At 36.0% G+C, this 16580-nt stretch overlaps 1 protein-coding gene across 4 annotated transcripts in view; it reads right to left on the minus strand.

Moving 5' to 3' along the window:
* The window catches only part of LOC113093911 (kazrin-A-like), a 31878-nt gene that overhangs the window by 9601 nt on the left and 5697 nt on the right, over positions 1-16580 (minus strand). The window contains exons 1-4 of one of the 4 annotated variants that reach the window (XM_026259491.1): positions 15761-15860; positions 10593-10676; positions 8530-8604; positions 1583-1774 (exon numbers count right to left, since the gene is read on the minus strand). In XM_026259491.1, coding sequence (XP_026115276.1) covers positions 1583-1709 — 127 coding nt within the window. In that variant the 5' untranslated portion in view covers positions 1710-1774; positions 8530-8604; positions 10593-10676; positions 15761-15860. Of the gene's footprint in view, positions 1-1582; positions 1775-8529; positions 8605-10592; positions 10677-15760; positions 15861-16580 lie in introns of those variants that run through there. The other 3 variants (XM_026259492.1, XM_026259490.1, XM_026259488.1) reach the window with 3 other exon arrangements.

Genomic DNA, 16580 nt, shown 5'->3' on the forward strand with positions numbered 1-16580 from the left:
GCATGAAACCATTCCCATTTACACATTACTATTATTCTCTTGATGTCCAAGATGTCCATTTTCACCCCCCCCCCCTCTTTTTCCTCCTCCAGCTGGCTGTGGTTAATACTATGTGATAACAGAGGCAGTAATTGACTGTTTTAGGTTGTTTGTAGCCTCTGCTCTGACTTGCAAATTGCAGCTCGTGTTTTCCAAGGACATTGAGTCCATTCACCCACCACTTAAAGACTCATTATACAGGAGCCAAAAGACACACACAAAAAGCCTTTTACTCACATTAATGTACACACACACACACACACACACACACACACACAGGAACACCTGGTAGGAGGTGGAGAGAGATTGTGTATAGCAGTGAACATTCAGATCAGTAAATCCTGGAAGATCAAGGGTTTTCAATTTCCTCCCAAACTGTGTTTAATTAAATATTGGATGTCCCTTTTCCATTAGCTCACACACAAATCACATTATTAGTTATTTGAGTTTTCTTTATCCTTCCATCTTTTGCTGAAATGGATTTCTATAGCAGAAATGCATGATGGTTGTTTCAAATTGACAATTTTCATTAGAGATTTCAGTAGGCCATTCCCGACAACGCAGCAGGTGATATGAGCAGGTTTTGCCACACATATATTGTATACACACACACACACACACACCACACACCACACACCACACACACACACACACACACACACACACACACACACACACACACACACACACAGTCAGCACTGGGGTAAAGTTACTGCTAAAATGAGCACAGAAGACAGCACCCACAATGCAAAGCTGTTTAGGTGCAACTGTCGTTCAGTTTAACAGTTTAACTCTAGCTGATCTAACAGGTGTAACACAAGAACATCTACAGCATTACTCTCTCACACTGGGCTTTGAAGGTCACCGGAGAAAGTAGATTTCAAAACTAAGACAAACCAAGGACAGCAAAATCCCTCGGTACCTAAAAATGGAGAACATTATGCTAGTTTTGTGGTCAGTGCTGTTCTTATTACTTCTGCATTTCACAGCTCCAGAGCTGAAAAATGAGCTGCAGGACAAAATAAAAGAGGAGGAGAGATGAGGTCCAAATGGCTTCGAGGAATTTCAGTTTCTGCAGATTTAAAATGGTACAGTCAAAACACCTTCTGCTCCTGAAGAGCGGTCATGATATTGGATCAAATCACTTGCCTGAGACTCATATAAAGAAACAATTTCACTTGGATGTTATAAGTTGCACTATAACTAGTAAATGAAGCAAAACTGTCCGTCTTCATTTCAGGCTGCAAAACAACAAAATGTGATTGTTTTAAAGGGGGGTGAATCTTTTCTATACCCAATGTAGGTATATAATATAACTCAATTGTTGTAAATTAAACTAAAATGTACCAAAAAATAAATGCATTACTTAAATAAATGAATTAAGGACTGGTTTGATTAATTTTGAACAGTTTATGAACACAGTATTTTTTTTCACTTAGAAAGGGGTTTGGGCTTGTTTGTCTGTTGTTCATTTCAAAATGCCAGGTCTTGCGCTGGCTGAGAGCTGGGGGTGAAAGGTTATGCTCATGGCATTCATTCCTACCTAGTAATGCTTCCTTTGCTCTGTCAAGCTCCTGCTCTTTCTGTGTTAGCTGCACACGGATCTGTGAGACAGACAGCAGCTCCACAGAGCAGCCTCCTCCTGTCTCCTCCAGCTCGCGATTCAACATCTCCCTGACCTGCTTCAGCACTGACACCTCCTCTTGCAGACGCACCACCTCCTCGTGCAGCAGCACTACACAGAAAGGGACAAAGAGAGAATAACTGAACAATATAACGCATCACTGTGATGGTTTTCCGATTTGTTTTGCAATAGTTGAATGTTTCTTATTATTAAATTATTTACTATTATTGTTATCAGAAGTGGAATTGAACCAAGTGGATTTTAAATGCAACAGCTAAATTAATACATACATAAAGAAACAGCAAGTATGCATTAAATTGATCAAATTTGACAGTAAAGACACTTAATGTTTTCAAGCAGCACTGTGTGTGTGTGTGTGTGTGTGTGTGTGTGTGCGCACACACACACACACACACACACACACAGTGCTGCTTGAAATTTTGTGAACCCTTCATAATTTTCTATAGATCTGCATAAATATGACCCAAAACATAAAAATTTCTCTCAAGTCCTGAAAGTAGACAAAGAGAACCCAATAAAACAAATGTCTTTTATTAATTGAGAAAAATTATCCAGTGTTACATATCTGTGAGAAGCAAAAGTATGTGAATCTTTGCTTTCAGTATCTGGTGTGAACCCCTCTTGCAGCAATAACTCTATGTAACTGTTTCTTGTAAGTCCTGCACAACGACTGGTAGGAATGTTAGCCCATTCCTCAGTACAGAACCACTTCCGCTCTGTGATGTTGTTGGGTTTTCTCCAATGAACTGCTTGATTCAGGTCCTTCCACAACATTTTAATTGGATTAAGGTCTGGACTTTGACCAGTCTGGCTATTCCAAAACATTATGTTTGTTCTTCTTTAACCATCCTTTGGAAGAATGACTTGTGTGATTGGGGTCATTGTCTTGCTGTATCATGACCCACTATCTCTTGAGATTCAGTTCTCGGTCAGATGTCCTATGACATTTCCCTTTAAAATGTGCTGGTATAATTCAGAATTTATTGCTACGTCAATGATGGCAAGCCGCCCTGGCCCAGATGTAGCAAAACAAGCACAAACCATGATACCATCACCACCATGTTTCACAGATGAGATAAGCTTCTCACGCCAGAATGCAGTGTGTTCTTTTCTCCAAACATAACGCTTCTCATTTAACCCAAAATATTGAAATTAGGTTTTGGTCTCATCCATCCATTAAACCTTTCTACAATGTTCCTCAGTCTTTTCCACATGATCTTTAGCAAACTGTAGAGAATCAGCAATGTTTTTTTTTTTTTTTTTTTTTTTTGAGAGTAGAGACTTTCTCCTCGCAACTCTGCCATGCGCAGAATAGTTGTTCAGTGTTCTCTTGAACATTAACATTAGTCAACACAAGAAAGGGTTTTAGTAACTTACACTGTAGAAGTTACCGGATTACTTTGCAACCTCGCAGACTATTATACATCTTGCTTTTTAGTAGGGCTGGGCGATATATCTAACGATATGATCATGCGCATCTAATCAGTAAAGCTGCTTCCGTGATCACAGCTAAAATCGCCATCACCTGCTTATAATTGGAGTGGCATTTAATAGACAGAGCCGTAGATCGCTGACAAATGACGCAATATCGCGTTCATTATCGCAGATGTGTTAAAATCTAATCATGCTTTGGGTCATATTAATAGACAATTCTAAAGGGTTAACAAACTCAAGCAGCACCACACACACACACACGATTATAACACACAATATGCCTAAAGTGTTTTACTGGAATGCCAATCAGCAGCCAGGACCAGAACTATTGTTTATAATTTGAAGTATGAAAAGAAAATCCTTCAAAGTATTCCATCAATTCAACGCCATGAACAATATGCAAATATACCACCTACTTGCAAAGCAGGTAGATCATCTTAAGTGTTGGGACACAAGCATGAGAGCATTCCTGTCATTTCTGCGAAGCTATAGAAACTAAAAGCGTAGGTAAAGGGTGAGATGGAATGTCAAATAAATTGTTTAAAAGGCTAGTGATGACAAAATCACACAGAATCAACAAAGCTAAAAATTACATATACATACTGTATATATATGCATAATGCACATGTGCAAGAATCACACAAACATGAACTGCACTTATTATGATCTTTATGCTTTAACTTTTTAAATAGCACTTCTGGATTTGCACAAAGAGAAATGTACAGTAGTGCATGAATAAAATCATACAGCAAAAAACAGCAGCAGTGAGGTGTGTGTGTGTGTGTGTGTGTCATTCATAACGAGATTTGACCTGTGTCTCTCTGGCTCATAGCCATTTATGTGGTGCGTTTAGGTTTGTTTGAGTTGCTGCCAAATTCTGAAGAGTTCAGTTCAGTCACGTGTGCTCTTCATTTAAAGTCTGATTCATTCTCTATTCTCTCAGCAAGGCGATGGTCACATGAGTCTAAAAGCAAAACAATCTAAACATTCACATCATAGTTAGCTTTGAATGTGGGATTTGAAACCGATGAGGAATCCTGAACACCTGGTGTTCCTCCTTGTCAGAGCGGGCTGAAGGCTTGACACAGGCATCTAATGCAGCTCTAGAATCTGCTTTCGTTTACTTTCAGTCAACAAATACGAGACAGCACTACAGATCTGGCAGGCTGTATTATACGGATTAGAGCTGTAAGACCTCTGCATCAACTAATCCAACAATGAGCCTCTAGAATGCAGATGCGGCTCTAGATTAGCTGGGTTCAGAGAAGGGCTACAGTTAGCCTGAAGCTTCTTGTGCATACAGGAAATTAGTATTGTTCAATATTAATTCACCTGGACTCTTTGTGCTTGCTATTTTGTCCCTTCGAAAAGAGGATATCAAGGCTGTCCTGATCATGCATGCTCATCTTGTATGAAGTGGCCCAAAAATGCCATTTAAACCATGTTCATTGCATTAGAAAACAAAAAACAAAAAATCAAACCAATTAAGACACTTGACCTTTATTCAGAACTAGTTTAAACTCACTAAGCCATTTTTCCTTCCAGTTCCACTTAAGTTCTTTAAAATAAATGCCACTTGGTTTAATGATTTGTTAACCAAGGCAATGACATGAATACATTTTGTGACAAGAGCGTAAAACATAGAGAGAGGCATCTAAGGGCTTCTCGTGCAATGATTTTCATTTAATTTAAAGAGTCCTGAGTGTTTTGGCCTTTGGTGACATTACAGAAAAAGGGCATCTGATAGCCACTTTCTGAAGAGTTTAATTCTATTAGTGTAGTCAACCACAAAAGAAGTCTGCCAGCCTTAGGGAGAAGACTAGAGAAGGACTGATCACTGACATACAGCAGAATATCTCACAGCATCATAATCTGCATTTCAAAAAATAACATTGATCGTCTGCAGTAAAAGTTCCCTTTTATCAGATAAACATCTGCTTCGTACACATGAAGTTTGGACTTGATAATGAAGAGACTGCTGGCTTGTGATGTGTGTGTGTGTCTGTGTGTGGGTTTCTGTCCTGGAAAGCTTGTGCTTCAGTTTAAGTAGACTGGGATGAAGTGATGACAGGCCTGTCCTGTGTGATAAATACAACTCCCAAAGTCCCACAACCACCGTGCACCATGCTCAGTGTTAACCATCTTCTGAAGGTGGGGAATTTTGATGCAAACAGCTCTACGACATTGCATCACTCCATGTTTTGCTGGCTTTCACAAATGGATTTTACAATAAACAGAATGCTGATGACATGTAAAAAAGCCATTTCTCGAATATATTTTAATCATTTAACTGGACAGACAAGAAAAAAAAAACATTTAACACTTTGTCCTCAATCCAGTCCTGTGGAGTAACTGACAAAAATTATTTAATAAGGATATAAGACATTTTCAAGTTAACTTCCTACTATTGATTAAGAAATTAAAATGTTCATTTAGTTAGTCCTATGTGCATGACGTTTCCACATCACACAAAGAGGGAGTTTTGGTACAAAGCATAAAATGAGAAAACAAATTGGACATTATTATGTTACTGTGTAATATAAATATTATTATAAAATATTAAATATAATACTATAATATTTTAAATATACATTTTAAATAAAAACTATTATTGTTGTTATTATTATTAATAATAATAATAATAATAATAATAATAATAATATTAATAATAATAATAATAATAATAATAATATTATTATTATTATTATTATTATTATTATTATTATTATTATGTGCACACCATTTAACCTTTATAAATTCTTCTAGGAAGTCTTCTGCAACAGCATCTAAAATATATTGTATGCAAATATTTACTTTAACCTAGCCTAAAGTTCATGTCCATCTGTTAACACAACTTGTGTGTGTGTGTGTGTGTGTTTGAAAATAAACACTCTTGATGATGCAACAGGTTATTCTGATGCCTCATTGCATTCACAACAACGAATTTGAAAACCACTATCAGCAAATACATCATCTGATCACACACATGAACCCTCTCCTAGTGAAACCAGTCTTGCAGCTACAAAGAAACTTTTGCTGCTCTCCGTTTCTCTCTAGCCTGAGGGGAAATGCTCACTATCACTCATTTACTCAGCCACATTCACCTCTCATCCCTCACTGTCGTCTACAACAAGTCAAATGCTCCAGACCTAAAAGAACCTCAGCTATCATCTCCTGTACTGAATCCAAGAGCAAGCCAAATTCAAAAGCTCAAACTCCCTCTTCACCTGACAGGAGCGACTCCCACTGGTTTACAGATTTTAACAGGAGCTACAACTGACACCACTGTTCAACACACACACAACTGAAACACACACACAAACCGGGCTAAAGGAAAGGAGGGAAGGATCTAGGGTCAAGGTGCAGAATTTTTAAGCAGGTAATGAATCTTTTCAAATACATCCATACAAACACACACACACACACACACACACTCTCTCTCGCTCTCTCTCTCTCTCTCTCTCTCTGAAGTTAACAATCAAAAGCTAACACACTGTTCTCATAAAACCCCTAGTATTGGCATCCATCTTCATTCAGTTGTTTTTCTCAATCAGGTTTGATCCCAGTATCTCAGTTTGTGTGTGTGTCTTCCAATTTATTGTAACATACTAAATTGAAATATGACACTAACACAGCACATGCTGTCAAGCAGTTCATCTGCAAGAATTTCACTTTGTGAGTAATTGGTAATAAAAACTGACTTTGATCTACATTTGCTATTACTTTACAATAACATCTTATTAGTTAAAGTCAGTTAATGTGTAAATTACAATGAGAAACACATTTAGCATTGTTTGTTTTATTATTATATTTATTTTATAGCATATTATTAGCTAACATTTGATTTTAATAATATATCCACCTAAGAGAAAAAAACATTTATAATTTTAATGTGTCTGGCTTCCGGTGTCATCCGCTTCCAGCTATTTTTAGCTGTACAAAACAGCTTGTTTTGGTGCTTGATATTGCAAACTGGTGTGTCTTACCATATTAATTTAGTGTATTATCTTAATTATGAACACAGTTTGTAGTGCAAACAGTTTTACCTTTACAGTTTTTGTTATTCTTCTTGTTATTTTCCTACAGTGGGTAATGAACCGAAAGTCTCGCACATTCAAAGAAAATAGCTCACTTCTGCGTTGAAAAACAAGGTGGATAAGATTAATAAATGCTTTAGAAGTACTTTTATTGTAAGTATGCATGTTAACTAGTGTAAATTAACTAATGTTGATAAACTGAACCTTAAAGTGTGACAATATTTCTCTTTTGCTGTTTTAAATTAAAAATAATATTAAAATGATATATAAAATAAATATTTAAGATTTTATTATTATTATGATAAAATATAAACTAGTCATCTCCATTTTAAAGATCCAATTTTTAAGTCTGAATCTTTAATGGAACCTTTATATTATATTAAGAAGGATTTATCACACATCAGTTAATCATAATGTAAACCCATATATTCCAAACAGCTAAAGCAACTAATATAATTGATAAATTATAACTATTGAGTAATATTAAATTATCAAAACTATAAAAAATAAAAAAAATACATTTAATGGAGATACAGTGGGTTCATATAATTTTGTCAAGTGTTACAAACACCTCCGTAATAATATTTAATTTATTTTAAATAGTTTATGATATTATGTGAACATCATAAGCCTAATAATGGTATGGTTACTTTTGCTGCACACACTGACATTTAACAGTTAGGGGTCTGTAAAAATGTATATATTTATTCCTTTATTGTTTTAGTCATTTTTTTTTTTAAGAAGTCTCCTATGCTCACCATGGCTACATTTACTGTATCTGATCACCTATAGAGTAAAAACTGTAATATTGTGATATATTATTACAAGACAACATGTCTTATTATCAATGATGAAAACTGTTTATTTAGTAATATTTAAACAGTAACAGTATATTAATTTAATTAACGTTTTTGTGGAAAATGTGATAATTTTTCCAGGAATCTTTGATAGATAAAAATACCAAAGAACCGCATTTATTTGGAACAGAAATCTTCTAGAACATCACAAATGTCTTTACTTTCATTTTGATCAATTTAATGCATTCTTGTTGAATAAAATAACACATTTCTTAAAAAATCTTACTGAACTCATATGCCAATTTATAAATGTCTCTTATCAAAAAAATGCAGGCAGATTTGTAGTAGTCTGAGTTATGGTGACAAAAAAGGTCACCTTTGCCAGCTATTTTCATTTATTTATATATATATATATCAATCATCATGCACAAATGGCTGTGTCTAAAAAGTGTGCAAGGGACCCAGTCCAAAACAGCATTATGGGCATGAAATACTCCAAATGCTAGAGCTCACTGAATTACATGTACACGCAGACTCACATTCACTCCGGTATTCACAAACCAAAACTTATACTCACACAAAATCTGATTTCAGCACTGGCCTAAATTTTACAGATCCCTCAGGATGGTTAGTCAACACACACGCATTACACCTGTCAACACACACATACAGTACAAATATTACAATCCCACTTGCACAAAGCAGTGTAAAGTGTGTCTAGCTGCTGTGCCAAGCACACCATAGCCAAAGACAAACAAATGCAGACTGGCATCATCTTCTGACAGCTCATTACTCTAGTCTTAGAGTCAAAGAAACAGCAACCTTTACACTATGAAGTATAATAAACAAATGAACAAGACCCAACATAAGTTGATGACATGAACCAAATGAAAAAATGAAGAGAATAAATGAGTGATAAAAGAAAAGAGCTTTGTTTAAGAACTGCAGCCATAGTCAATCCCTCTGTGGAGATGATGAATCAACAGATTCATCATTTATAACCTTTTATTCATAAAAGTCAGTGATCAGAGAATCTGAATTAAATGAACCTTTAAGAGTCAACCTGTTGTCTCTCTACCACTCCATCTCTTTCTCCTTTCTTCTCCCTGTATGATATAATAGGAAAAGATAACTTACTGCAAACATGATGAAGGGCTGAGGGTGAACATGTGTGGTCTTGCATGCCAGACTGGACCACTAGCATAATGCCAGGTCAACATTGCATCTTATTTTGACCAAGAACCATTTAAATAGGTAAAATTGTCTGACTGATGCATAAAGTTGCCAACTTTTTAGTAGATTTTATGTGCTGTAAAGCTGATAAAACACAATCAAAAGGCATCAGAGCCATGCTGCACTCAGTTGTGCACCCGCTCAGCATGTATAAGGCTTGTCGACTCACAGGAAATCAGGTTCAGTCTGGGTCATGTCATGTACTTTCCACTGTCATGTAAAAATAAAGGCAAAAAAGTCCCCCCAACCCCTCCAAAAACAAACAAACAAGCTCCCAAGAAAACAAACTGACAGCTCGTTCAAATGCACAGCAGTTCCCATAAAAGTTGTATAGATAAATTTAGCATAAATTTTCAGAACTTGAAAAACATTTATACAATCTTACCACCCCCAAACCTTTGAACAGTATTGTTAAAATGTTGATAACGCTTCAGTATAGGGACCAATTCTCACTATAGTTGCTTATTAGCATGCATATTACTAGCATACTGACAATTTATTAGTACTTATAAAGCACATATTCTGCATGACCATATTCTACATCCCTGATCCTACCCAATACCTAAACTTAACAACTACATTACAAAGCAGAAATTAGGAGTTTTTTAAGGCAAAAGTCAGTTAATAGTAAATCATTAACGAGACTTGGACCTTAAAATATAGTGTGACTAAAATGTGTATCCCAATTCATAGTTTTCAGTCACATGACAATACACATCGCCACAATATTTCAGACATTCTAAAACATTTAATGCGAAAACATTAAAGTGCCTTTAAATCATTCATATTACAAGATCAAATTCAGTGCACACCTTATTGATGATGCATACTTTACACAGGCCCGGAATATGAATGCAATGTGCTAAATGGTGGGCTAAGTGTTTTCTTTATAATGGTTTTCTTTGGGAAAATATTCAGTGTGAAATGTTGCACGTTGCATTAATATTCTGGGTTCATCTGTTTGCCTGTACAAAGTATGCATCCTCAATGAGGTATATACTGAATTTGGCCTTTAAATATCACTGTTACTACATTACTGCTTGATGCAAACCTCATAAAATAACTGGTGGTCAGGGGCGGAAAGCCTTGTTTTGTCTTTCATGTGAAAACGTGAATTCCCAGACCAAGCCAAACAATCAGATCCAAGCTTATGATTTAGCAAAAACCTATATTCTGTAAAATGTGCAGCCTGATGTTAAAGACTAGTGTGTGTGTGTTCGTTCATCTTCTGGCTCTGGAAAATTCTCCACTTTCTCTGAGGCGAAGCTTCATAGATCACTCTGCGTTTCAATCTGACACACACATTCATTTTCATTCCACTAGTCAGTGGTGCATTTTAGTGGCGCGAGAGAATTTGTGTTTATCTGGATTTCCTTACATGCTTTACAGTGTGCAAACTATTCTTACCTTTATCTAATGACGTCTCCTGAACAACAGTGTCACCTTTTTGACCCAGCTCTGTCAAAGCTTTCGGTCTTTGCACTGGTGCATCTGAAAGAGAAACACAGAGATGAATTGCATTAGATTTATAAACAATGTGTGATTGAGTAGGACAGTGTTAATTTCGTTGACTAAATATTTTCGTCATTATTTTCGTCACGAATATATTTTTGCGGACGAAAACGAAACGAAAACTAAAAAAGAAGGCACTGATGGAGACTAAAACTATGACTAAATTGATTGACATTATCGTCAACGAATAAAGGACGAGGCGAAAATAGACTGTGACGAAAATCAAATCAGCAGACGGGAGAGATGCGAGGAATGAACAAAAGAACCGGCAAAGCAGAACAGGCGAGACTGCATGAGAGAAGAGAACCAATCCGAGCCTGACTTATTGAGACGTGAAGCGAATTTTTTCAGTTTTTAAATGAGCTCCCGGGAAGACGGCATTCGAAGAGGTGATGTTATAAGAGCGACAAAATGTCCACAGCTCACTTCACGTTTGACGATGAACAAAACAAAACAAAGTGTAAAGCACGCAGAGCGCTCATTCGTGGCAAGAACACAACCAATTTGAAAAGACATTTACAGACGAGCCACCTGGACATTTTCTCAAATGTAATTTCACAACGATGTTCTTTTGTTTATTGAGCTAAGCAAAATTGGAAGACTGCAGTGCGTAGATGTTGTAGCATTAAATATTACGAACTGAAAAGTACTGTAAAATAGCCCCTTCTTCAAGTTAGATGAGAGCACAATACTAATACGTAATATTATGATACATACATTTGATTAATACTAATGTTTAGTATATTTTATAATGTTCTACTTTGTTGACAATATCACAAATATTTATATATTAGTCATGTGAAACGTGAATGTTCACATCCTATCATTATACATACTAATCTAGCAATATTGTAGTATTTAAAACATACAATATTGCTAGACAAATGAATACCTTATAAAATCTTGTTACTTTTTTTTATCCACCCAACTAATTAAATATTTACTTTAAATGTATGCACTTATTGTTCAGCTCAGCTGTAAGCTTTAAGGTCCTGGACCTAACGTTATTTTTCTTTTATTGATGGTCAATTGGCAGCTAGTTATTGTTTACATTATCATGACCGTGTTTGTTGCTGCATAAAAGCTTTTGAATCGAAATAAAGACACAGTTGTGTTGAAATAAAGTTGAATTTGTGTTTTATATATTTTGGTTAAGTTTGTTTCCTATACCAGCTGTAAAAAATTGTCTAGTAAATCTGTTATTGATTTTAGTCTTATTTTAGTCGACTAAAATAAGTCTAAAATTAAAACAAATCAGATGACTAAAACTTGACTAAAACTAAAAAGAATTATAGTCAAAAGACTAAGACTAAAACTAAATTAAAATTTCATGTCAAAATTAACACTGGAGTAGGATTCACTCTTCTGGTTTCATCACGATCACTACATACGGTTGAAAATTCACATTTTAGTTAAATAAGTGTCTAGAGTTCAGCTTGAATGTCCTCAGTGTGTCTCACCTCTAATCTGGCTGAAATATCACACCATTTACAAGCATTTAACACACAAACCAATGACAGAATAGAGGCTCATCCACTGGATGCTTCAGGATAGGTTTCAATGCTTAGAAAGCTCCTTTACCAAATTAAAGTGAGCATGATCTTAAAAAACTAAATCAGGTTTTATTCTGCAGGGGAAATGTCTCTCTCTCTCTCTGTCTCTGAAGATGTTTTCACTCATGTCCTCTGATGATCATCCATCACTCAATTTTAATTTCAGCACTGACTGAGAATTTGTTCGGCAGATGCCACAGTGTCAAAGATCAACATCCTTCAGATGAGCGTGATAAGATTCTTTAGTTGTCAGCAACTTATAACACTTACACACACACACACACATACTTGAAAAGTATTGATTTTGTGATTGTGAGTGACATAAGATCACTAAAGTGCTAAGCGCTAATATGTCTGGTTTCCTTTTTTATCATTCTCTCTTCAGGTTTTCTCAAACGCTTTAGCTGTAAAAGCATTACAGCATTATATGCTACTTTTTATTTTATTTTATACAATGTTTTTGGTACAAATTATGTTCTCAGCATAGCAATTTGCGTGAAGCATTTTCCCCATCTCTGGGGCTCTTCTGCATGGTGAAGTTTAACAGATCGATGTTGAATAGATGAAATGTTTTGTTTTTCCAGACAGAGAGACAAAACAAGTTAAAAGAGTGTGAGGCAGAGGAATGACATTTCTAACTAAGAACAAAAAGCAGGATGAAAATGTCTTTGTCAAAACTTGAAGGCAGCTAAGGAACTTTAAATACAGAATACGAACAGTTTTTTTTTCCGGTTTTCCTGTAAATCCTTAAAGGGACATCCTCTGAAGCACATGAATTCACATGGTAAATCATAAGCATCCCGTCACCATGGGAACTAACTGGGATGATTGGAGAGCGGTTAAATACAATCGGTTCACCAACCAGATTTAACATTGGGTTTGTGTGCTCTGTGAGGTTATGGAGTTTGAAATCTCATTCAGGGGTCAAAACTCCTCCGTCTCTCTGACAGAACGCCTGGAACTGATTCAGGATGTGACCAGGGGTTGCTAAGCAACTGATGCCAAGGTAACAGCATCCAAAACCATTTCAGGCAGAAGCTCATCAGAGGGGCCTAAATTTGGAAATAGGAGACACTAGTGGGGCAAAATACTTTTCCAGGTTACGTCAATTAAAAAAAAAAAACAGCAACTGACAATAGTATTTAAAAAAAAAAATGTCCTGTTACATTTATGGAAAAAAAAGAAAAAAAGAAAGCCAACTGAGGTTTACAGAAATTCATCATAATAAATATGATGACAATATTTCAGGTATTATGAAGTACCAAAATGTGCTTTTACCTTAAAATGTAGCCATAACCACCAAATGCAAGTGGTGAAATATAAAGCCAATATAAAGAATTAGAGGTCACTGTAATTGGCCTAAAACATGGTATATGGTGGACAGGGTAATATGCACAACCCCAAAACACCAACATATGTCATTAAAATAATCCTATTAATAATAAATAACATCAAATGTCTAATAAAAAACATTCTAATGTACATTACTGTTCACAAAAAATTAAAATATATACAATTCTTTTAGTGTAGTCACAGTACTGATACCAGTGAATTGCTAAGACATATTGTGTGATTTATTTCTTTAAAAAATAAAGTTGTATTAATTTTTTCAACAGTAGTAGCAGTATCACATACATTCTTCTAAATAATAGTAATATTTCTAGCACAATCCCTTTATGTATTTTTTTTTATTTTGACGGTTTACCGTGAAGTACCTTTAAATTGACACTGGTTTTGCTCGAATGAAACAGTAAAATGTCTATGAAGTGACTCAGAACAGTTCTGGCGATGTTGTTTATGTATTTATGTCCTCATTGAGACCACAGATGCTGAAATTATTGCAAGCATCACGCGCTTCAGTCTATATGTAGTAAACAAACCCGCATGTCTCTGCCATTCATTCATTCACTTACACAGAGACGCGCAGAACATGCAGGATTCATATTTCAACCAACTTCTGCGGCTTAACGTTTACAGATACTGGTCCATATGGAGATTTGTCCCGTCTCTAACACATCGGCCAAGCAGAAAACTTATCGGCCGATGGTAATATTTGAAAAATGGCAAATATCGACTGATATATTGGCCAAGATGAACAAAGACTGAAAATCAAGAGGCACTTGAATGAAATAAATTTGGCCTGGGAATGAGGCCAAACATAAATTGGAATACCTACAATAAACATCAAACCATGACACCATTCCATTCAGTTCTTATCATGACTTTATGATGGTTACATTTGTGTGCACCACTAATAGACTTGAGACTTTGCGAAACTATTAATGCAATATAAAAGAAAGCTTGGAAGTGCCATGAGCAACAAAAAATAAAGCAACTGAATGAGATGTTCATGGGATACAAACAAGTTAATAACAGAGAGATCTGTTTAAAGCGACCAGCTTAAGCTGTGCTGATGGCCTTGTACATTCCCTGAATGACAAGCGATCAATGTTGCTCTCACAGGCGTCTCTTCAGGCCTTCATCAAGCTGCTATTTGCTGAATTTGAATGTACTGCTGATTTTAAAGTGTAGAGAGACCACCGTGAAAACTGTCAGTACTTTTAATAAAGCTTTTAGCCTTTTTAACCTCCCAGCTTTATTGCCACAACTCTGCCAGCCCAATCTTCTCCTTGATCAGTATGCATGCATGTTTGTTTCATGATGAATCACAGTAAAATAATGTCCAGATGGCACAGCAATGATAAACACATCTGGTTTAACAGCCTAAATATTGGAAAATTGATTTTGGTCCAGGACATCAAGTAAGACGTCGGGTTAAAGTCTGTAACTGCATAGTATAATGTCTGCGATCCAAAATGCATATAAAATCCATTACCAAAAATTCCAGTCTATCCAGACAGAGTTTGACACCTAGCTGTAACCTCTTAAACCTAGTTGCAGGCAGGGAACAGGGTTTATTCAAGAAGCATATCATCTTTGAGTGCTGCAAATAGCAAATACATACTGTATGCACACACAGTCACACACACACACACACTTTCTCTCTCTCTTTCTGGCTGGTAACCCCATCCGGTCTTTCTGATGCCAAACTATTAACAGATATAAGCTCGCTCTGGACATCTGTGTTTAACATTATAGTGAACACTGGCAAACACCAACAAACACAAACTGCATCCTTACAACTCAAACATTAACACAAAAATGTTTATGATTTATCTACTTCCTGACATACGGTGATGATCTTAAAAAATAATGCACAAATGTAATTTTCAAAACAACATGTAATCACACACAGATGCTCGAAACTGTATCACAAAGCACTACGCCTCATACCATAAAACAAACACTGCTGCATACTTTCACAACATAGCTGAAACTGACACCCTATCACAGGTCACATAAACATTTAATATGGCTGCACATTCAAATTTGGCTGATTATATTACATGACGAAGAGTAAAACTCACATGCTTCATGGGTTAATGACGGTCACAGTGGGAATGACTACAAATGAATTTGCTCTTTCACACAGACAAAGCTGCTACTCACTTTTTTTCCTCTGTTTTGAAGCCCTACTGAAATGAAAGAGAGAGCGAGAGGCAAAACTGTCCTGTCAGCTCCTCTAGATCTTCCATACGAAAAGAGCAGGTGGAATATGACACTCTCTGAAGTGTGTGTGTGAGAGAGAGCATAAGAGTGAAGTGAGTTCATTGAGAACTTTAAAACTATGCTGTGCAAAGATTGAGCAGACTGCCCTTTACACCCTCTCCCACACACACACACACACACTCACACACTTTTACAGAGATTCAACCAAATGTGTTATACAGTAACTGTGATAGATCATAAGTCAGCTTATGGCTGTGCTGCATAAGGGATTCAAAATTTGACAAGCAATTAATGCAAGTAGGGAAGAAAAACACTTTAAGGCCAGCTGAACAGTGCATTTATTAGGAGCTGCAAATAAGCATCAAAGTGTTAGACTGATAGTCTGCCTTTCTTGAATCTATTCTCTAGATTAAATCAAAAGACAAGTTTCGACCAGCACTGGCTCATTGGTATATTTTTGCTAAACTCTTTAAACATACCTATACATAAAATGAACTGAAATTTCCAGTTAAAATGAACACCAGTGGAAGTAAAACTTATTTATTTTTTAAACAAATTATGATTACAGGCACATCTGCTGATTATTGATTAATAAAGACTTATTTTTATGTGGTTCCTTACACAACGTTAAGATCTTAAAACACTTGTGCAATAGTGCATGATATGTAAACTAATATTTTGATGTTTGCATCACATGTTTATGGCTTTTCTGACTTTTCTGTGAACTTGCTTAGAAGTCGGGCAATGTCGGGCACAAGTC

Source organism: Carassius auratus, unplaced genomic scaffold, assembly GCF_003368295.1.
Source record: "Carassius auratus strain Wakin unplaced genomic scaffold, ASM336829v1 scaf_tig00215205, whole genome shotgun sequence".
Classification (NCBI taxonomy): Eukaryota; Metazoa; Chordata; class Actinopteri; order Cypriniformes; family Cyprinidae; genus Carassius; species Carassius auratus.